Raw genomic sequence first — 24037 nt, forward strand, 5'->3', positions numbered from 1 at the left:
TTAAAATATAATTTATTAAACATATCGCTACTCCATAGAACTTGAAGCTGGTATTAATAAGTACAAACATTTTTTTAGTTTATTTTTACAAGAATCAAATCAGAATATTCGGATACAGACTTATATTAGAAATGTAACATTATCGGAATTTTCATCAGACTTTTGTTCGATATCAATCAGACATGTCTAAAATTCCTTTAAAACTTCTCTAGGAATTTACCTCGGAACTCATACAGAATTCTGTCCGACAAGTCTTGAAACATTTTTGAATTTCCATAGACAAAGAGTTACGATTTCTTGTCAACCACTCATACAAATCGTAAGAAATCGGCAACTTGTACAGACTGTCGGTACGAATTCAGCAAAAATGCTCAGAGGTGACAAATTCCTTTTCTATGTGTATCAAAAAAGGTTGAAATAAGAAAAATACAGATACATATTTGTTTAATTGTTGATTTTATTGTGTCTAATTAAAATATGTTGTATGTATGTAGTAGATAGTTAATAAATAAATTCGTTAACTTAACAAAAATATAAAAACAAATTGTAATGTTTTTATGGTTAAAAGCATTCATTAAAGGTTGAGGAAAGAAAATGCGGTTGGATTAAAATTTTGAAAGCAAATATCAGCTCATATACATTATATACTCGTACATACATATGTAAATATGTATGTAGTATGTATATTGCTACAATAGACAAAATATAGGAGAGATTTGCTAGTTTGCCACAATTTGAATTATTTGCAAATAAAAATATTTTAAATCTTCTTCTCTGCACGGAAAAACTTAAATTTTTTATACCGATTAACTACTATAAATAGATTGTTACTAAATGTCTTTAAATTGTTTAAGTTTCCTGGTGGAGAGAGTATGTAAATATATGTAAGTTAGGAACAAATAAATAAACAAACAAACAAAAAAAATGTAATTAATAAATTTCGAATAAATGTATTTTGGTTTTTAAGATTAAACGAAAATTGTCAAATATGTATACATACATACATAGATGATTGTAAATGTAGTATTATATGTATGTATGTATTTTTGTAAAGAAATTTGTGTAAAATATTCAGCAAATAAGTTAAATTGAACTCAATCGAATGGGTTCAATGGTTAAAGCTCGTTTTTGTATGATAAAATATGTAGTATGTCGATTTGGTTAATACATTTCTATGTATGGATGTGTTATTATGTAGTACATAGTAAAGTTTTTATGAAATAACTAGAAGCTAGAAGAGATAAGGACGAAATTATCGGATTCATTAAATTATTCCTCATCCGTTTCATCTTCAGTGGTGGTGGCATCGACAACATCAGCATCACCACCGCTTATGTTCAGATCAATGGTAGGCTCTTGTTGTTGTTCGGGAGTGGCAGGTTCTTCAACAATGGGTTCGTCGGCAGTTGTGGCAGTGGTTTCAGCTTGTTCAGATTGTTGAATGGTTTGTAGTTCTTGAGAGGCGATTTCAGCTTCTTGTCGTGCAATTTCCGCTAATTCAGCTGCTTGCCGGGCTAATTCACCTTCGCTTTCTTCTGCGGCTTGTTTTTCGATTTCAGCCAATCTGTTAATTTCTTCCTCACGAATGCGCTGTTCTTCGGCGAGACGAGCAACTTCTTGAGCCTTAAGAGCAGCCTCTTCTGCTTGTTTAGCCTCCTCAGCTAGTTTGGCTTCTTCGGCTAACCTAGCTTCTTCAGCTAGTCTGGCCTCTTCGGCCAATTTAACCTCTTCGGCTAGCCTGGCCTCTTCAGCCAATTTAGCCTCTTCTTCTAGACGTTTTTTCTCTTCTTCAGCAGCCTTGCGTTGTTGTTCCTCTTCGACAGCCCTAAATAAGTAGAAAATAAATAACTAATATGAAAAGTTGACTTTAAAAATAATTATAAAGAGTTACATACTTTTGTTCAGCTTCTTTGGCTGCTTTGAGAGCTTCCTCAGCTTGTTTCTCGATCTCAGCCAAACGGTTCATTTCCTCTTCCTCTTCTTTGCGTTTGCGTTCTTCTTCTAAACGTGCAGCCTCTTCTGCCTTGCGGTTAGCCTCTTCTTTAGCTTTACGTTCAGCAGCTTCTTCGGCTTTACGTTTAACTTCCTCTTCTAATGCTCTGAAATGAATAAATTGAATATTTCATTATTTTTGTTAATAAACGCGAGAAAAAAACTTATTGTTTGATCACCTACGCCACTCATTTATGAATGTACCGTCATGACTTGAAACTTGCTTTTTTAAAAAAAACTTGCTTTTTAAAAATGATATACAGTGACTCAAACGCAAAATCGGACAAGAGATTATCTGATATAAATGTGATCTAAACATAAAAGGATGTACCTATATATCTAAAATTTGCATAATTAAAACTGTAAACTTTTGCATAAAAACCAAAATAACTCAATTTCTTGCGCCAAACACAAAATCGAACACAGTAAAATAGATATTCAAAAGTGGGCGATAAATATTTAGTTGCATATCCTTTGTTGACTCGAATGACCTGTACCAAGTTTTGGCATACTTCCGTCTCTATTGAGGTCTAGTAAGGACTCTTTTATCTGAACTGACATTTTAAATCTTATTTGATGCACTCTCCTAGCCAATTCCTCCCAAAGATGCTCAATTGCATTATAGTATGGGATCTGTGCAGGAGTTTCTATAAATTTGGGACAGTTATGGATCAACCAAAGATTTGCAACACCTGATGTGAGCATGGGATCGAAGAAAAAAATTAAAATTTATAAAAACAAACGCCATTAATTTGTATGATAAACATTTGTCAAGTAATATGGAAAAAGATATGTACCATTAACATTAAGTCCTCCGTCCTCACTTCATTCTAGTAAAGTAAATTTTTCAATCTTAAAATTCAGTTATTTCCATCTTAATTATTTTAGGTCAACTGACTTTCTGTCGTTGGAATCGAAGAAATCTTTGAATATAATCGAATCATTTGATTGGCAACGAATCAGTTTTTTCTGTCCAGAAATAATACTATAACTATAAGAAAAAATTTAAATTTCTACAATATTCATTTGCGACTCTATAAAGCCTCTCATATACATACACTCTGACGAATAACTATGTATAACTCTTTTTATAAAATTTTAAAAATAGTTATACTTAATTAATCTCTGACTTGTTGTCTAACAATACAACAAATATCAGTTAACTTGATTAACTCTCTTCGAAGTACTGCTGTAAAAATAGTTGAAGTACAATTTTTGCTGAAAGAACTATAGCACTTTTTCGTTTCGTTGATCCTGTGATCATCAAAATTTGCTTTACAATTTCTTTAAAATGTGTCATGCCACAATTGCATTTTTACTTTACACTAGCGGAGTTCAGTATTAAGTGCGAATGGTATTGCATCATTGCAAATGCAAAATTGTAAATGTTTTTGTGTGTATTTTGTTATTGCATTACGGTAAAATTTTGGATTTGCAATGATGCTAGACCATTCGCACTTAACAGTGAATACCGCTACTAACAAAATATACAGAAATACACCATTGCATAAATTTGCAATACAAATACACAAGATTTTAAATTGGGCTATTAAGTTTAAACTTTCCATTCGTACTCTTCTACAAACAATTTTGCTAGATCATAATACTTGTGGGAAAATGTAAACGGGACTTAACAATGAAAACTAAAATAAAAACTAATTACTCAGTGAAGACAGTAATGCGCACCTGGTATGGAACATACTTATTACATATTTGGGGTATTCACACGGTCTACTATTTGGTCATATTGTCATAATGTCCTAATATATTATGATAGTTCAATAAAATGTTTGTTGTGTTTCAAACAAAAAAGTTCTAAACTAATAAGACTATTTGAGCTATGTTTATTGTTTTGTCATAAAATAATACATTTTTTCTTGTTTAAAACACAACTATTATAATATATGACAATATGACTAATAGCAGACCGTGTGAATACCCCAATTATGTATTTAAAAGTTGTATACTTTTATGCTAGTAGTTTATAAGTTGTATTTATTTTAAAGGCTTTATTAAATAAACCGTATATGTACAAACATGTACATTAGGGACGTAACTAATTTTGATGAACTGTTTGGCCATATGGTGATTGTGGCCAATCTTGTATAAGTAATGAAAATAATTTTTTTAGGTCATTTGGAATCAAAAACATCACGCACCAACACCAATTTGTAAAAAATAACCAAATTGTGAGGGATACTTCCATTATTTAAAAAATTATATTTTGAAGTATGTTTACAGTTATTATAAAAATAAAATATATTTGGGGTATTCACACGGTCTGTTATTAGTCATATTGTCATAATGTCCTAATATGTTATAATAGTTGTTGTTGTGTTTGAAAAAAAAGTATTATTTTATGATAAAACAATAGACATAGTTCAAATAGTCTTATTAGTTTAGAACTTTTTTGTTTGAAGCACAACTAAAATTTGATTAAACTATCATAATATATTAGGACAGTATGACAATCCCAATAAGCACCAAAGCCCCAAAAATCCAAGTACTTGAACATTTTGTTGGAATTTGACTTGAAAGCAAATGTAATTATGTTTTAAACTTGAAAAATATTTGAAAAATTAAATATTTTTCAAACAAAAAACATATGGCTGGAATTTATGTTTCGTTTTTACTGGAGAATGCTATTGAAATAAAGTGTAATAGAACTGTAATTCAATTGCTTGACTGTAATTCATGGCTTGAATTACACTTGCTTTCAACTTGAATTTTAGTAAAAATGCTTATTGGGATACGACCAAATAGTATACCGTGTGAATACCTCAGTTGTATTTCAAAATAATTGAATAATATTTAATGAAAAACTTTATTGCGTTTGGTGCGTGAACTGCGAAAAACTAATACCTTGATTTTACATATTTTTTAATGCTCTATTCGACTATGCCAATTTGCATATGTGCAAAATAAGTCAATAGTTATATTCCTAATGTACATATTTTTAACATTATTACGAAATCGATTTTTGTGTTGTGTTTATATGTATGCAGTTCGATTTGAGGTATGTATTTATGTGTTTTTACAAAATAAAAATATAAAAAACTGTTGTGTTGTTTTTAATTTTTATTATTTATTTATTTGTTTCCAATATTTCGACCAACTTTGTTGGTCTTTTTCATGGAAAATTATGTTTAAAGCAGTGTTGTCCGTTGTTAATGCTTTTTAACAACCAAATAAGTTTTTTTCCGACAGTGTTGTGTGTTGTGTATAACAGACTTAATGGTAGAAAAAAATATTATCTCATCATCTTACTTCTGTTCGCGACGTTTAGCTTCGTCGGCACGTTGAGCCTTCTTCTTTTCCAATTCGACGACATCCAACTCTTCTTCGTTGACAGTCATGAGACGTTCCTGGCGCAAGCGTTGCTTTTCCTTGGTTTCATCATCAATGGGATCTTCTAATGGTCTGGGAGCAGAGAATTTCCTACTTGGGCGATGGGGATCCAATTCGGGGTCTTGAAATAAAAAAAATAAAAAAATCAAATCAAAATTAACATCTAACCATTCTATTCACAACACAATATCACTTTCTCAAATTTAATTAATAGCTAAATAATACAAAACAATCTAAAGTTGAAAAAAATACAATTAAAAAAGAAAACATGAACTATGAATCTGTACTTACTCTTCTCATAACTGAACTGTTATGAAAATGGTTTGAGGTCCACTGATCATGGCTTTTTGCAGATAAATACAAATCTTAACGACCGTCTTAAGCGTTGGATTTGCAAATGATTTAAAAGAATTGTTTATTAATATAAAAAAAGAACGTATCTACATTTTCATATATACAAATTGTCTAAAAATAAGGAATAATAAATAAGCAATTTAATAAATAAATACATAAGTCATTTAGTATCTTATAAGTAAAAGCTTAAAATATACATGTAGGTAGGTATTAATCATTAGAATAAAATACAAAATATTTCATAAATTAGTTTGGCTTATATTGTTTAGTTTGAAATACATACATATGTTACTTTTTACTACTTGTGTTCCGAAAAGATTTTTATATTTCAAAATACATACATAGTTGGAATTTAGGACCGAATAACGCTAATAGTTAAATCGAAACTTCGTGGTTACGTGTAGCTTGTATGTAGGATGTGAGAAACAATTCAATATTTAAAATATTCATGCAATCGCATTAACTGAAATTCAAATTTAATATAGACAAAAGCTTCTAATGTAAACATTTACAATTACTTGTTTTGTTATTTCTCATTGTGATTTAATTAATTTAAAATATACAAAATTTGCTCAGTTTTTGTTAAATAAAAACGCTAGAATTGTGTATTGCTAGAATATTAGTTAAATGTTCAGTAATAGTTTTGGTCCTGAGAATTGTCCATGTTTTTATAAAATTAACCAAATATGTATTTTGATTTCAAACACATTTTTTCCTTCATTTTAATTGAATTAATGGACTATTCTCCCAATGTTATTTTCATTAACTCTATATCTATATTTTTATATCTATATCTCCTCTATATGTTTGAAATTATTCGATATGAACATTGCTAATTTTTCACAAAAATTCCAGAGATGTCCAACTTTAGACGGTCGTAAAATATTAACATTATACGATACGGATCAAGTTTAAACGAATACATCATAAAATACGTAGAGTGATTTGAATTTTAACAAAATCCAAGAGGATTCAAAACTATATTTTTGGATCAATAAAGTTTGAAATTAATCGTATATAAAAATATGGTGCTAAACAAAATTAAACTTAATATTAGAAGAAGTTTAATTTATTTAGATACAAACATATGTTATTGTTACTAAATATTCGTTTATTGTTAATTTTGTAACATTATTAGTTTGAAATGTGTTGTGTTACAGTAATGGATGATAGATAGTGTTCCTTCATTAAATATTTATAGGATTTTGTTTGGTAAAAATTAGTAGTAGTAGTATTATGTATTTATAAATTTATTTATCATTTGACGTTACTTGAAATTATTGAAATTGAACATAGTTATTGTGATAGTATATAATTTTTAAGAATAACATGTTGGGAGTATGCTTTACGAATATTTGAACATGGAAAAGTTATGTCTTTTCGTAATCGTAAAAAAACATGCTTCAATTCGGGATTAATTACGGTTTCAATAACATTAATCAATTAAAACGTATCTGCCGTGCAAAACAAACATATACATAAAATAAATTATCAAATAATTTTCCAAAAATATGGGTAATGAAGATTTCAGAAAAATTAAACATTTTGGCAATGCTCAAAACTGAACAGCTGAAAGTCGGTTTATAGACGTCGTCGTAATATGACACTACGTTCGACTATTTTCTTTAGCCGACTGCACAGTTAAGCCAGTATTTTATATTATACATATTGTTTAATTAAAACATTTTTTATATATGTATTTGGTTGATAATTTTAAGTTTTTCGAATTCCGTGGAGTGCGGATCAGCTCAGTGTCACATATGATATAAAACAGTGTCGCTCTGAAGTTTAAAAAGGCGTTTACAAGAAGAACATTCATTTATATATCATCATTTTTTGAATACTAGTGAAAAAAATCCAGCTCTTTTTCTTGTAAACGCAGTTCCAAACATCAGATCCGCTGAAGCTCGGGTCAAGTGTCACAATAATTTCACCCGCACTCCTTGAAATTTTCCAAATTCACAAATGATTAAATTGGATTGTCATAATGATGTGATTTTTTGTCTCTAATTTATATTTATTTGTTTATATTATAATTACCAAAACAAATTTTGCAAAAAATATTGAAGATTTATTTTTCACTAAAGACTCGCATTGTAATATTTCAAATAATTTTTTTTGCTAAACATTGACGTCACATCCCGCACTACAACAACATTAATTTCGATTTAAAAGTATTTTATTGTTCTTGTTCCTCTTGAATCTTAATAGTTTGCAAAAACAAAAATACGTGAAAACATAATATATTAATTTATATTGTTTTTACGAAATATCAAGGCAGAATATGCCAAATTATTATGACCACACTTGTTTGTATCTCATCGAAATAAATGTCCGTTCTGTACCCCCTCATAACAGCCGTTTCATCATCACATGTGACAGAGATTAATATACAATTCATTGAAATCTTCCACATGTCCACAGCCGAGGGGTTTAATTAAATATCGTCAGTCATGTCCTCTTTGAAAATTGTATATATGCCAATGCCAGGGGGCATAGAAACGGGTGGTAAATATATGGGTCAAGGCCATTTAATCGTTATCTGTATCTGTATTCTATATAGTTATTGTTGTACTTTGATACTCGTGTCTACGATCAGTTTAAAATTCATTCATTCTCGCCCATTAACGACCAATGTCTATTTAAGACAATAAAAACTATTTTATGGTTGTTTGTATTCGGTTGGGTTTTTGTTTATACTGTCCATCATTATATGCCAGACATAAAACTAGAAAAATAATTTGAAAATCCCCACCCAACACCGCCAGAATACAAGAACTCAGTGATAATAAAAACACATTCGCACGTTTTCAATTTTCTTCAACATTTTATATTGTTTTTTGCATTTAATTTTTTTGTTTCTTTTATCATTCATTTATATTATGTGGTAGAACTAGTTTTTATAATAATAGTAATTATAATATGTATGTATGTAATAAAAATAAAAAATCATATAAAAATAAATTCTTTTCACAGATATTTTCTTTGGCATAAGTAGTATTTGTGTTTAGTTTCATATTCTTAGTTTTCTAAATACATATGTAGTAGATACGTAGATAAATTCATTATTAAGTAAATGTAATTTTTGTTAAATGAATTGTAATGAATCACTTCTATATAATATCAATATTGTAAATATTTATAAAAAAATCATACATTGGGGGAAAAAATATGACAATTTATATAAAAAACACAAAATCAACAAAAAAGAACAATAATTTCTTAAATATTTTGTTAATAGAAAAATTAATTTTAATTACAAAATAAACACGTCTGTTTTATAGACGTGATCGTGCGTATGGGAAAGTGTAAGTGCATGTGTAGAGGTGTGTTGCATGATCGAACGCCTGTTGCAATAGATTTTCGACTGTATTTTTCTTTATTCGTGTATGACCTGAATTGTATACTTCAGGTCAGAGAATATACATACATACAAACAAGTAAACAAACAATTATTAATTATTAACAAAATTTATTTCTGTTAAAATTTATACACAATTCAGTTCCGATTGTACATATACATATATTTTTGGGTATGATTAGCAATGAGTCTGTCTGTATTTGGATCTAATGCGTTAACATGTTATAGATTTTGTTCATTCGATTCGTTTTTTTCTAATTTAACATACACTTATTTCAAACTCATATATTTAGGCCTCAACCTCAGCAGCACATACTGCAAAGAATCATTGAATTATAGAAAGAAAAACACATAAATGTTAGCTAAATACAATTAAATGAAATCAACAAAACAAAAAAAATCATTAAAATGTTGTTCTATGCATGAAAGGATGAATTAACAAAAAATAAACAAAATGTTAGTCACAAATGTTAAAAATGTTGAATTTTATAGTTGATAGATTGAGTGAAATGAGTCGTTAAGGGGCCAACAAAAAACAAATCCTAAGTCCAACTTTTATTTCGATATACTCATAGATATTTGATTTTTGACATTTTCTTTGAAATTTCGAGTGTTTGAACAAAATTAAATAAATTAATTGCTGAAAAAAACTTCAATTAAAAATAGGTTTTGTTCATTTTTTTTATTGCATAGTAAGAGTCAGAAATTTTGTGAAATTCTACTTCCACAAAGTGGGTCAAAAGATCAATTGAAATATTACTTTTATTCCAGATGTCTACTAACACAAACATTTTAAACTCAAATATTTAGAAATGGAAAAAAAATTATACACTATTGTTTTATTAAGGGGACCGATTTTAAATTGGCGTATTATTGGCGAGAAAATTTGTTTTATTAAAATTTAAATTTAATTTCAGATTGATTCGTTGGGTTGCTTATTTTAGATTTCGTAATTTTATATTTATAGTACATTGTTAACCCTTGTATATCTGGGGTCAAAACTGACGAATAAAAATTATAGAACATATAAAATTTAGGAAATTTTTTTTTTGTTATGATCAAGAAAATTGGTATCATTTGCCAAAATATGGCCAACAAATTAGTTTTTCCCGAAAATCGCAAAATTTAAGTCGCAGGTACGGAAAAACTGTAGGAGGTATGGACATCTTTTTTTCATATTTTTATTCCCTGTTATATTCTCCAAAATCCCTATGTGATGATCAAAAAATTCTGAAATTTGTTTAACAAAATTTTTAAAAATTTGATACTGCCGTTAAAAAATTAAATTTGTTTGGTCATACCTGCAAGTAAATATGAATATATTTTAAGTAAAAATTAGCTTTTATTTTAATATTTCTCAAAATATGTCAATTTTTTTTATACATTTCTTGTTCCACTGGCCTGAGACACGTTAATGGCCTGGGGAATTTTTAATAACTTTAACATTTTGTAACTAATTTTTGTCTTTTATATCTCATTACAAGGACAATTTCGTACACATTTCGATTCTTTTATATTAAATGGCGAAAGTAATTATTTAATGGATACATTTTTACAAAAACTGAAAAAACTGCATTTTCTCCCATGCAAATGTTCTCACGAACTTTAACTGTCGCATAGTGGTTTAAAAACAAAAGAGGGAAATAAATCTGTAACTTCTAAACCCTTAATCCGATTTGAATGAAATTTCACATGCGCAAAGAGGAAGTGCTGCTGAGTTTAAGTTTTGAACTTGAACCTCATAACTCCACCAGGAGCTGGGCCAGGGGTCCCCAAAGTAGGACACCTCGGGTATGTTCAATTTTAAAAATGATCTCCTATTTCTTCGTTTGTGTTCCGATTTCAAAAAAATACACATATAGAATCTTCTTGCCGAGCACTACATAAAACCTCATCTATCAATTATCTCTTATAGCTTAGGAGATATTCGCATTTGAAAATTAAATTTTCAACATTTTTACCCACCCTACTCTAGTTTTTTGATGACCGCTGTTCCAAATAATTACCTAACATAGAAATTCATAAAAAAGTATGTTGCCTACATAACAACATTTTTATGAATGTAAATAACAGTGCTAGGTTAATTCTCAGCGAGTTGTTAAGTTGTCGTTTTTTTCATTTAAAATATTTGATGTAAAGATAGCTTTTCGTAGAAATCAAAAAACTAGAGTAGGGTGGGTAAAAATTTTGAAAATTTAATTTTCAAATGCGAATATCTCCTAAGCTATAACAGATAATTGATAGGTTTTATGTAGTGCTCGGCAAGAAGATTCTATATGTGTAATTTTTTTGAAATCGGAACACAAACGAAGAAATAGGATCATTTTTAAAATTGAACATACCCGAGGTGTCCTACTTTGGGGACCCCTGGCCCAGCTTTTATAGTTGTGACACTCAGTGTATTAGGCAATGTTGTATTTTTAATAGAATCATGCAATTTAATTAACATTATGGTCCAAAGAGCAGTTCTGAAATGTTCGAGTAGTTAAATTTTTAATTGAGTATCCAAAAAATGTTTATAAATACTTGATATCACTTAATCTATTCTTTATGCCTACACTTACATACATATATGATTGTTAGTCTTCAAATCTTCTTTATAATAGCTTTCTATAGTTGAAAAAATTATAGAACTCTACTTTATATGTACATATACTAACTAAAACCCGGTGTGCTTCACTACCCGTACAGTAATGATTGACCATTGATAGTCCGTCCTTTCTTGACCTAAATATTAATATTAATGGTAGAATAACCAAATGTATGGACTCTATCTCATATGAGAGGTGTCACGCCCTCTGTTGCAACTACTCCCATTTTTGCCTGAAATATTTATACAATCAGCGGAATTGATCATATAAAATTTGAGACCTATTGCTATTACAGTTTCCTAGATATTTGATTTTTAAAATTAACTTTGTATGGGCGGTACCACGCTCATTTGAAATTTCAAATAAAAAAGTAGCTTATAGTTCCTTCCAGACATACAGAAACATACTGTAAAAATGTTAAGCAAATCGGTTCAGACATGTAGTCGTCTATAGACTTTAAACGGTTATCCAGAAAATTTGTAATCAAAAAATCTCTATGTTAGAGTCAATGGAGACATATACTGTTATATACGAATAGATTCGTATTGACGTGCTCTTTCAGAATCTATTGTGATATTAAAAAACTCTTCAAATGACTTTTATTTTATGACGGAAAAAATAAAAGTCTTCAAATGAGTTTTTTTCTGACGGAAAAAATAAAAGTCTTCAAATGAGTTTTTTTATGACGGCTATTTAAAACTCTTTTTTAAAAGTTTCATGCGATCTTTTATTTTTAAGTTGAAAAATAACAGTTTTAGATGGACTTTTATTTTTAAAGTCACAAAACAATTATAAAATAACTTTTTTGATATTCCTTATAACCGTTACGGTCCCACATTCACTTTTATATATGGACGTACACATAAACCGAATTTTGGAAAAACACGTAAAACATGTAGCGGCTGATTAAATGGACCAAATTAGTCGAATGTTTTAAATTCTTAGATGTTACTCCATTCTTGACTAAAACTCTACAGTTGAAAAAATTAAATAAACTGCAACATAGAGAAGGACTGCCGGAATCAATAGTTATCTCATTTTTTTTTTAATTTCACCTACACGTATTTAGATAGAGTTTATGCCAAAGCGTCATCATAGAATTTATGTTTAAGGGCCACCCTAACATGAAACATTCCATATGATGATGATGATGATGGTGGTGATTAAAATAAATTATTTACAATTATGAATTGAATTAGAATGAAATGTGTTCGATTTTTGTTTTACATATTTGACTTTAGTGAAATATTCAACACTTACCTGTATCGACACTCTCCACTTTTTCTTCGATCTTTTTCTCTTTCTTGACTGTGGGGTGTCTCAAGTACCACGACAAAAGATTAATATCAGTGCGTACTTTGTCGGTATCATAGAGCGGTCTTCTAACATTGTAAGCCTTATCGCCACAAATCCTTACCGAAGCGAGATGACTTTTGCCTTTTATATTTTATATAGTTTTTTTTTATATATATATATTGTTATAATTTATTTGTTTGTTTGAATTAATAACAAGTATTTCATTATGTACATATTGAATGAGTGTTTGTGTATGCAAGTTTGTAATAGAGATTGTAAAGATAATTGTGTTGTTTTGTATCAAATTGGGAAAGAATGGAAGAGATTTCAATTCAGTCCATTATTAATAAATCTATCTAAACAATCGGTAAATAACTACTAAGAGAGAAATATCGTATACTTACCAACATATTTGTGAGCTGGCTCTGGATACATCGACATTCTGTGGACTTCTTTGGCAATGTGGCGCACGGGATTCGTGATGCGAGACACATAAGCATCGAAGGCCACTTCAGTAGTGGGTTCATAACTGCACAGAAATAACGAGAATATTAAAACGGTTCCTTTTCAGAACTTGAACATTTTCAATCTTACCCAGTCACTGGGAATGGAGTCATGCTGCGTGCACGACGAACTACAGGTGTATGCAAATCACGAATAAGAGATTGAGCTCTATGACGAATTCTGCCGGTTTCCTCGCGGAACGTCTATATGTTTACATGAATTATTCAAAAATATAACAATTAGTCAGTATATCAACATGTTTATAGCATTAAATTGCAAAAAGCGTCAACAGAGAGCCAGAGAGGTAGAGCAGAAATAGAAGATCAAATAAAACAAAATTTAAACACAACTCACAGTGAAGGGTTCAGAGCTGAGGTAGTTGGTTAGTGCACGGGCACCATAACCGGGCAGAGTTCTCTTCAAGTATGAGGGAGTTACATGTACTGGAGAAGTTGTTACTCTCACGGGAGTCAAGGAACGTGAGTAAACACGAGACACTGGAGACGAGTACAAATAGGATGGTGACGTATAGACGTATGACGATGGTGTATAAGACGAAATGTATCTCGGTGTATAAGACGAAACATATGGTGTATAAGACGAATAATAGGTGGTCGATGGGATATAGGATGATGTATATGTCGTTGGTGTGCTGTAAGTGTACGAAGATATACGTTCGGGAGACGTTACAACACGGGTAGTGGTCGTACGAGTAACACGAACTGGTGATGGCGAACGAATTACACGTGTTATCACACGGGCTGGGGAAGTAACGACTCGAACTGGCGATGAAATCACACGAGTTCCACGAGTATAGCAAGAGCTCGAGTATATCGGATAACTCGATTTGTACACCTACATATTGTATATTATTTTAAAAATGGACGTTAGTCAGGCAACATGTATCACATTAATTAATTTATTGTTGACAAAATTAAAACTATATGCTACGAATGTATGTATTTATGTATGTTTGTGTATGAATGTGTGTAATTTTAAGTGAGATATAAGAATATGTTTTAAATAAAAAAAAAATAAAATGGTTGCCTCAACCATATTACTAATGTATATTGTTGCAGCAATAAAATATATGGGGAGAAAAAACATCTGCTTGGCCAAAATGTAAAATTTTTATCCCTTCTAACTCAGAGATTTCTCGACAGATCTTGTTAAAATATGGTTCTATCCAATGTACAAAAATGGCAAAAACTGAAAAGCAAAAACTTCAGTGTGTGGACACGAATGCAGTTTCAAAAGAGAATTTAAAAATATTTTGCAGCAAATGTTTCACCGTGTGGAACGGGACTTATGTTGTCATAATCATCATAATCAATGATTATTATAACATAATATCATGTACATAAATAACACTATGCGACAAAACATACCTGAGAAGTGTTACTAGTTTTTGGTAGCTGTTGTCGAGTACAACAAGAATCTTTTTTTGAACTTTGCCAAACACCTCCAAAATCTTGAGTTATGGACAAGAAACCGTTTTTCCGTACCTTTGTACACTTATAAGCCATAAACTCGTACAAACTGATCTTAGATTTTTCAGCGTATGCTGGAGAAATACACACAGATTTCTCAAGGTTACTTAAAAAACATGTATACCATTCGAAAGGCCGCAGTTTCTTCTGTGTAAAGGTATGAAAATCCGGAACGGAATTCCCATTGAAAAATAGTTAAGGGCATAGCTAGTATTGCATTTGCAATAACACTTCCACCAAATAATGAATAACTCCATAAGAAAATTTCTGAAGGTCAGATTTTACACAAATATTGGTATAATGTAATATTAAAAGCCGCGATTTCGGTTTTAAACAATTAATGATACTATAGAAACAATCAAAAATAAAACGTTGATCATATCCTGATATGATTTTGTGGCAGTCGTAGCTTGACTGAATTTGAAGTTTAGTTGTCAGAAAATATGATCAATACTTCAACAATTATGTAATCTAATGCAAATATACTTACAAAACTAGTCCATTCAATGACATTTTTACATCAATTTGACTTTAGAGAAATGTAGGTCATTAAATTATTAATATTTTTCTTGTACCCCTTTACATGTTTTTCAGTTCTACAATTTTAATTTTTTATTGAAATTAGTTCTGAAAGAAAAAAAACCAAGGAACCATTTTCAGTTTTAAACCATGAAAAAGAGCGGTTTCGGTTAAATCTGTACGCGAAAGTCTACTATAAAGTATGCTATATATTCTGGATTCTTATCGATTTAATATTTGTCAATGTATTGGCATTGGAATTTCAATATTTTTTTAGCGTTCGCATCATTTATGACCTTACTACACATTGTGTTGAAAAATAAGACCATATGGGCAATTCTACGAGAATGACTACCACGACTGAAAACCCAAAAACCCTTGAAACTTTTTTTCAGGATGATTTGAATAGGAGATAACACTAAAATATTACTATGTGTAAGTATTTAGAGCTTATTACAACATTTTATTGGCAAAAATAATAGTTTAAACTGACTATATTTAATTTTTTTTATTTAATTGACATGTTCTAGGCTAAAATTGCGGTTAAAACTAAGCTCCCAATTAGCATATAGTATAAAATGAATTTGACTCTGATTATTTATTTGCTATTATAAAATTGTTTATTGAAACCGAATGTATATTTTCTATTAAATTTTTTAATTGTAGTATACATATATGTATTTACTGAATATATAGTGTTTTATTAGAAGAGAAAAATCTGTCACGTACGGTATGTCACGTACGATATTAAATTTTATTTATTATAAAATCAACCAAAGATTGTAAAGGAAAAATATTAGGTTTAGTGTAAGAAATTAAAAGAAAACATAACGCCTCTCACGATTCGAAAATATTCACATATTTCTTCATGGACTTCCGTTTTATGTCACGTACGATATACCCTTATTTCACTCGATATTTGGACAACAATGTTTCAAAGAACTTTTTATTATTTTAAAATATATGTAGTACCCTCTGAATGGAACATAAAGACCAAATTATTTTTCAGATACTCTTATTTTTGCAAAATCTATTCCAATCTATAGGCGTACAAATGTCACGTACGATGATATGGAATTGCCCATATGAATTTATTACCACCGAAGGAGTGAAATATAGTCATATTCAATTGTTGGTCAAATTGGAAAAAGCCATATCAGTGTAAAATAGCTTGTTATAATTATTTCACAAATAAAGTTTTCCTGTGTGGCGGCCTGCGGTCACTCTTAGTGAATTTCTCCTCCATAATGGCGGTTTCGCTAAATAAAACCTTTCTTGTAAATAAATGATTAAAAAATATTTTTTTTGGAGTGTACATATTATTTAATTTTTGATCGAACTTTTTTTTAAAATAAATCATTAAAGCAAACAAAAAAATTTATATAGCCATAATGACTGTATTGCACTTCTTCCATGGGAAATAAGATCATATGGTCTTATTTTCCAACTCGTTGAGCAATAGACCCATATGGCCTTATTCTATAGGTATTTTAAAGACCTTTCCAACTACGTTTATCGCGTCTTTTAATAGACAATAGGCCAATTCCTTTGAAGAATTTATATTTTTTTTCTTTTATTAAAATACTTTTAAACTTGCTTTAAATTATATTAAGAATTTTTTCCGTTCATTATATTTTATACCTATTATATTGATTTTGTCATTCCGTTTGTAAAAGTAGTTGTTTGTCCATCCGTCTAGCTGATCGGAAATGTTTGTTATTGAAAATGGTCAAAATTGTTCAAGTAATCCCAGACTAATGGACAAAATGTGAGACATCCTCCAAAAAAGTTAATACTTTTTTCTACAACTTGACAAAACATTTTTTTTAAAAATAAACACATTTCCAAACTTTATATACATAATTCTATTTTTATTATTAGAAAATATTTAGACCAATTTTTAGTACCATTTGTTTCGGCCAAATCATATTATTAACAGCAAACTAGTGTTTATAAACCGGTTAACCGGTTAACCGAAAAACCGGTTTTTCTTCCAAATCTCGGTTTTTTGCGAACCGGTTAATTTAAAATGTTGATTTTCGGTTAACCGGTTTATCCGGTTTTTATCACTCGGTTAACCGGTTTTTAAAATTTGGGACTAAAATTGATAAATCTCACGTTTTTGTGCATTTTTAATATTCATTGTATACACATTATTGGTCTGATTTGAAACCTAAACTGCTGATTTACAATACAAAACTCTTTAGATTAATATTTTTAAGAATTACAATGATTCTAAATAATAGAGGACGATGAGTTTACTTAAAAACTTTTTTGCACATAATGAAACTATTAAAAATTAAAATTAAATTCCGCATAATTCTATAAGTTTAGGCTAAATCTTACTAATGATTCATTAAAAACTTAGTGATGATCTTACCAAACGTTAAATTGAATTCGATGTACATACCTTCCTTCAATAAATTTGACTTCATTAGTGTATTTTGTTCTTAAAATTTTAATTTATTAATCACTTCGTTAGCTTTTCAGAAATATTACAGGAGAGACAAAAAACGTTCTAAAATTCATTATTTGAAATATTTATGAAATCTGATAATGGAGTTTTTTATAATAACAAATAATCACAGCTAAGTGGAAGTGCGTTTACATCTTATAGGTCCTCTTTTGGGACTTGTAACATTTTGTCTTTCATATCAGAAAGTAGAGGTGAAAATAAATTTCAAAGTTATCAAATATTAAATTAAAAAAGTGATTTACATTTTTTGGTTGAAATTTAATGAATAAACCAATAATTAAAACAAGTATTTTATATTTAGTAACATATTTATAATCATTTCCATTTGACTGAGATAATAATTTTGAAATTTTTACAAAATAAATGGACTTAGCACTTTTGTATATTTATAATTATTTAATATTAACCATTCCTGACTACTAAAAATTAAAAAATTTAAAGCTGTATATACTTTTTTGTACATTTTATGTTTTTTACACATATATGACGGTTAACCGGTTTAACCGGTTTTTTCGATGTCGGTTAACCGAAAAACCGGTTTTTTAAAAAAGGCCATTTTTCGGTTAACCGACAAACCGGTTTTTTAAAAAGTCGGTTTTTTATAAACACTACAGCAAACAGATGTTCGCTGAGGCGGTTCAACGTATTTCCACATATCTTTGTCCATATATGTTGTAATGACTTTTTTCAAACATTTTTGAGCAACTAACAATATTAATACTTAATTTTACACCCGTAGGTCCTTTTGTTTTGGCACTATATATAAATATATGCCAATAAAAATGTATATAAAAATATTCGTACCGAATTTTATAAAGATCGGCCCATAAATGGTCATAGCTCTTATAAGAACCACTTTAGAAAACACTATTGGATTTTATGAATATCGGTCGATATTAAGTCCACTTTCGAAAATCACTTAAATACGCATAAATCATTTATAAACATCGTTATCGTTATATACATATATACAAATTGGCGTATCGAATAATTGGATTTAGCACCGACATAAGGACCACTTCCAAAAAACTTATTAACCTACATAAATATCGTACTAAAATTTCACGCAGATCAAAAATCATACTACTGGATTTTGTGACGATTAGTTCATAATTGGACACAACACTCATATAAAGCTCATTTTCCGAGAATATCTATAACACCAGTTAAACTCTCGATGTATATATTGAGATGAAATTCGACCAATATATATACCGCATACATAGAAAACACGGTGAAGTATTGTATTACAATCGTTCCATAGCTTCCATCTAAGGCCCATAAAAAATTTAAAACAAAGAATTATACAAAGGTCCTATAAAAAGCCCATATGCGGAAAATACATTAAACGCTAGTATACCTTCCACCAAATATTATGGGGTATATAGATTGTGTCATTCCATTAGTAACACATCGAAATATTGTTATTCTGGGTCCTTATGCAATTCTAAAACAACCAAGCGTCTGTCTGTTGAAGACACGATATTACCTAAATGCACGTGGAGGATAAAATTTTCTCCAAATAAGATCTAAGTATCCAGATAAGGATCTAAACGATAAGACCTAGAAAACGAAATTTGTCACAAATCGCTTTTTATACCCTTCAGCTTCGTGAGAAGGGTATATATAAGTTTGTCATTCCGTTTGTAATTTCTACATTTTTCATTTCCGACCCTATAAAGTATATATATTCTGGATCCTTATAGATAGCGGAGTCGATTAAGCCATGTCCGTCTGTCTGTCTGTCTGTCTGTCTGTCTGTCTGTCTGTCTGTCCGTCTGTCTGTCTGTCTGTTGAAATCAGTTTTCTGAAGACCCCAGATATCTTCGGGATCCAAATCTTCAATAATTCTGTCAGACATGCTTTCGAGAATTTTGCTATTTAAAATCAGCAAAATCGGTCCACAAATGGCTGAGATATGAGTAAAAAACCAAGACAACCTCGATTTTTTACCTATTTTTTTACCTATATCTGGATTACTAAGACATTAATATAGACAATATGGATATCTAATAATAGATATTTCAAAGACATTTGCAACGACGAATATAAGACCATAGTAAGTTAGACCCACAATGGGTCAAAATCGGGAAAAAATTTTTAACCCGAATTTTTTTTAAAAAAAAAAAAAAATTAAAAAACAAAAAAAAAAATTTTAAAATTTAAAAAAAAAAAATTTAAAATTTAAAAAAAAAAAATTTTTTAAATTTAAAAAAAAAAAAATTTAAATTTAAAAAAAAAAAAATTAAAATAACAATCGAAAAATTTTTTTTTCCAAAAAATTAAAAAACTGGAAAAAAAACTAAATTTTGTTTACCTAAAAATATTTAAAATTTTGAAGTATAATTTGGTGAAGGGTATATAAGATTCGGCACAGCCGAATATAGCACTCTTACTTGTTTTACCTATATCTGGATTACTAAGACATTAATATAGACAATATGGATATCTAATAATAGATATTTCAAAGACATTTGCAACGACGAATATAAGACCATAGTAAGTTAGACCCACAATGGGTCAAAATCGGGAAAAAATTTTTAACCCGAATTTTTTTTAAAAAAAAAAAAAAATTAAAAAACAAAAAAAAAAATTTTAAAATTTAAAAAAAAAAAATTTAAAATTTAAAAAAAAAAAATTTTTTAAATTTAAAAAAAAAAAAATTTAAATTTAAAAAAAAAAAAATTAAAATAACAATCGAAAAATTTTTTTTTCCAAAAAATTAAAAAACTGGAAAAAAAACTAAATTTTGTTTACCTAAAAATATTTAAAATTTTGAAGTATAATTTGGTGAAGGGTATATAAGATTCGGCACAGCCGAATATAGCACTCTTACTTGTTCTAATTTAACTTATGTGTCCAAAAATTACCTAAATATGTTGAATCAGTAAAAAGTTTTGGATCAGAATTTATGAAAAACTTTGTTCGTTTATATATATTTTGTTCCCGATAGAATTTAAATACATGAATCTAGCAAGGTGAAATTTACCGCTGATATTTTTTTAGCAATATAAAATATAAAATCAACCAGGGACCAGAAATAATTGTTATTTAAAAAAAAAACAATTGGTTATAGATAAAATAACTGCAAACAAATATAATAACAATTATAAATAACTCAAAACAATTTTAGTCCTCCCATAACCCATTATAAAAGAGTATTATTTGTTTGGTCTTCCATAACCATTATAAAAGATTTTTATTTTTTCACTGAAAAATAACTTGGCAAATAACCTAGTACAGGTTGTGTATCACATAAGATTAAAAGATAAAATACACCATCATATTTTCGAGATATAGGCAAAAGTATATTTTTTTTTGGATCCGCGAATTTAAGCATTCATAACTCAGTCATTATATACATTTTTAAAAGACATTAAAAAGGTATGAACGAGATCTTTCCAATTATATATTTTTTCACCATTCTATTAATAACAAGTAAGAGTGCTATATTCGGCTGTGCCGAATCTTATATACCCTTCACCAAATTATACTTCAAAATTTTAAATATTTTTAGGTAAACAAAATTTAGTTTTTTTTCCAGTTTTTTAATTTTTTGGAAAAAAAAATTTTTCGATTGTTATTTTAATTTTTTTTTTTTTAAATTTAAATTTTTTTTTTTTTAAATTTAAAAAATTTTTTTTTTTTAAATTTTAAATTTTTTTTTTTTAAATTTTAAAATTTTTTTTTTTGTTTTTTAATTTTTTTTTTTTTTTAAAAAAAATTCGGGTTAAAAATTTTTTCCCGATTTTGACCCATTGTGGGTCTAACTTACTATGGTCTTATATTCGTCGTTGCAAATGTCTTTGAAATATCTATTATTAGATATCCATATTGTCTATATTAATGTCTTAGTAATCCAGATATAGGTAAAACAAGTAAGAGTGCTATATTCGGCTGTGCCGAATCTTATATACCCTTCACCAAATTATACTTCAAAATTTTAAATATTTTTAGGTAAACAAAATTTAGTTTTTTTTCCAGTTTTTTAATTTTTTGGAAAAAAAAATTTTTCGATTGTTATTTTAATTTTTTTTTTTTTAAATTTAAATTTTTTTTTTTTAAATTTAAAAAATTTTTTTTTTTTAAATTTTAAATTTTTTTTTTTTAAATTTTAAAATTTTTTTTTTTGTTTTTTAATTTTTTTTTTTTTTTAAAAAAAATTCGGGTTAAAAATTTTTTCCCGATTTTGACCCATTGTGGGTCTAACTTACTATGGTCTTATATTCGTCGTTGCAAATGTCTTTGAAATATCTATTATTAGATATCCATATTGTCTATATTAATGTCTTAGTAATCCAGATATAGGTAAAAAAATAGGTAAAAAATCGAGGTTGTCTTGGTTTTTTACTCATATCTCAGCCATTTGTGGACCGATTTTGCTGATTTTAAATAGCAAAATTCTCGAAAGCATGTCTGACAGAATTATTGAAGATTTGGATCCCGAAGATATCTGGGGTCTTCAGAAAACTGATTTCAACAGACAGACAGACAGACAGACAGACAGACAGACAGACAGACAGACAGACGGACAGACAGACAGACGGACATGGCTTAATCGACTCCGCTATCTATAAGGATCCAGAATATATATACTTTATAGGGTCGGAAATGAAAAATGTAGAAATTACAAACGGAATGACAAACTTATATATACCCTTCTCACGAAGCTGAAGGGTATAAAAATATGTAGAGGTTTTTCGAATAATGTCACAATTTTAAATTTGTTTAAACTTTTTCGACTATTAGAGTAAGTTCGCGTAATATGGTATATAGGCGGGTAATGTGATATAGCTACTTTTCTCTCTCTAAAACTAAGAACATAGGAGTAACGGTACCAAGCTTAAGAGTTTTATGATCTCAGAAAATGCACATTGGGTGAGTGTACTTCATTTTTGCAGGTCATGGAAATAGTCAGTTGTAAAAAATCAGCGAGATCTTGTGGTAGACTTTTTTTGTGATCTGTTAAAAATTATTTTTTTTCTAAAATCACGTGTTTTAAACTTCATTAATTTAATTTTAAAGTCAAATGGGAATATTTTGCTATTGAATAACACATGCAACAATATTACATATTTAGTGTATTTGTTTAATTTTATAATAATAAAACCCAACACTTGTAGTAGAACACCAGCTGAGAACTGTTCCAATCGAATTAAGATTCTAAAAATTATAGTCAAATATAGGTATACCACATTACCCGAACTTACTCTACGAGTGTTTTTTTCAGATCTTCTTTTTAAACAACAATAATTTTAAAGCCAGTGTCCTTTTGAGTAAAACATACTTTCATTTGTATAAATCGGTTAAAAATTGACCTATAGTTAATTCTAACTTTATGTTAAGTTTTTTATTGTTAATGGGAGTAAATGTTTTTAAAAGTGTAATTACATTTTCCGTCGATATTAATTGATTTGTTGTTGATTTTTTTTAACAAAAGGAGTTTTTATAAAGTTTACTGTAGCTGCTGCAACAGAAAATAATTTGGTTTAAGTATAAAAAAAAACAAAAAAAAAAAACTTAAAAGAAACCATGATACAATAATTGCAGAAGGTAGAATCACTAAGGAGAGTTTTCAATATTTACCCCTATAACGTCAAACTTTGATTTTTTTTTTTCATATTTTTTTTCTTTTGTTTGACGTTACATGAATTGTATAATTGAGAATTTATTTTCTACTGAGTGTACCTTATATTGTTGTGTCATGATTGAAACTATCTTGGATGGATCTTAAAAGTTTTGTGTCCGTCTGGAAGGTCACATGGCTTACATATATCGTGCTGGTTATAAGACTCGATGTTTATTTTTATTGTATTTTGTGTGTAAATATCAATCCGTGTTGAATGGAAACCGCTCTAAGTGAGATGATTTCTTCGTTGGAGTAACATTTCTTTCCTGACAGATGCTTAACGTTGTTCCGGATTGTTTAATTTTTACACATTCGTGCACACAATTTAAATGCCTCTATTTGCCTACCAATGGTTAAGAGCCGGGAAATTAAAAAAGTTGCTTTTTTAATGACCCGCCCTCGTAACTAACAACACATTGATGGTGCAGTACGTTTTTATTAGAGAAGATCGTTAATATGACAAATGGATTTCAACAA

General features: G+C 28.9%; 1 protein-coding gene across 2 annotated transcripts in view; it reads right to left on the minus strand.

The window, feature by feature from the left end:
• Positions 1–439: 439 nt before the first annotated feature.
• The window catches only part of LOC135963236 (protein anoxia up-regulated-like), a 33380-nt gene continuing 9782 nt past the window's right edge, over positions 440–24037 (minus strand). The window contains exons 3-8 of one of the 2 annotated variants that reach the window (XM_065515006.1): positions 13801–14301; positions 13537–13649; positions 13347–13471; positions 5260–5461; positions 1896–2099; positions 440–1825 (exon numbers count right to left, since the gene is read on the minus strand). In XM_065515006.1, coding sequence (XP_065371078.1) covers positions 1270–1825; positions 1896–2099; positions 5260–5461; positions 13347–13471; positions 13537–13649; positions 13801–14301 — 1701 coding nt within the window. In that variant the 3' untranslated portion in view covers positions 440–1269. Of the gene's footprint in view, positions 1826–1895; positions 2100–5259; positions 5462–8501; positions 9371–12906; positions 13084–13346; positions 13472–13536; positions 13650–13800; positions 14302–24037 lie in introns of those variants that run through there. The other variant, XM_065515007.1, reaches the window with a different exon arrangement.

This window comes from Calliphora vicina, chromosome 1, assembly GCF_958450345.1.
Source record: "Calliphora vicina chromosome 1, idCalVici1.1, whole genome shotgun sequence".
In the NCBI taxonomy this organism is placed as follows: Eukaryota; Metazoa; Arthropoda; class Insecta; order Diptera; family Calliphoridae; genus Calliphora; species Calliphora vicina.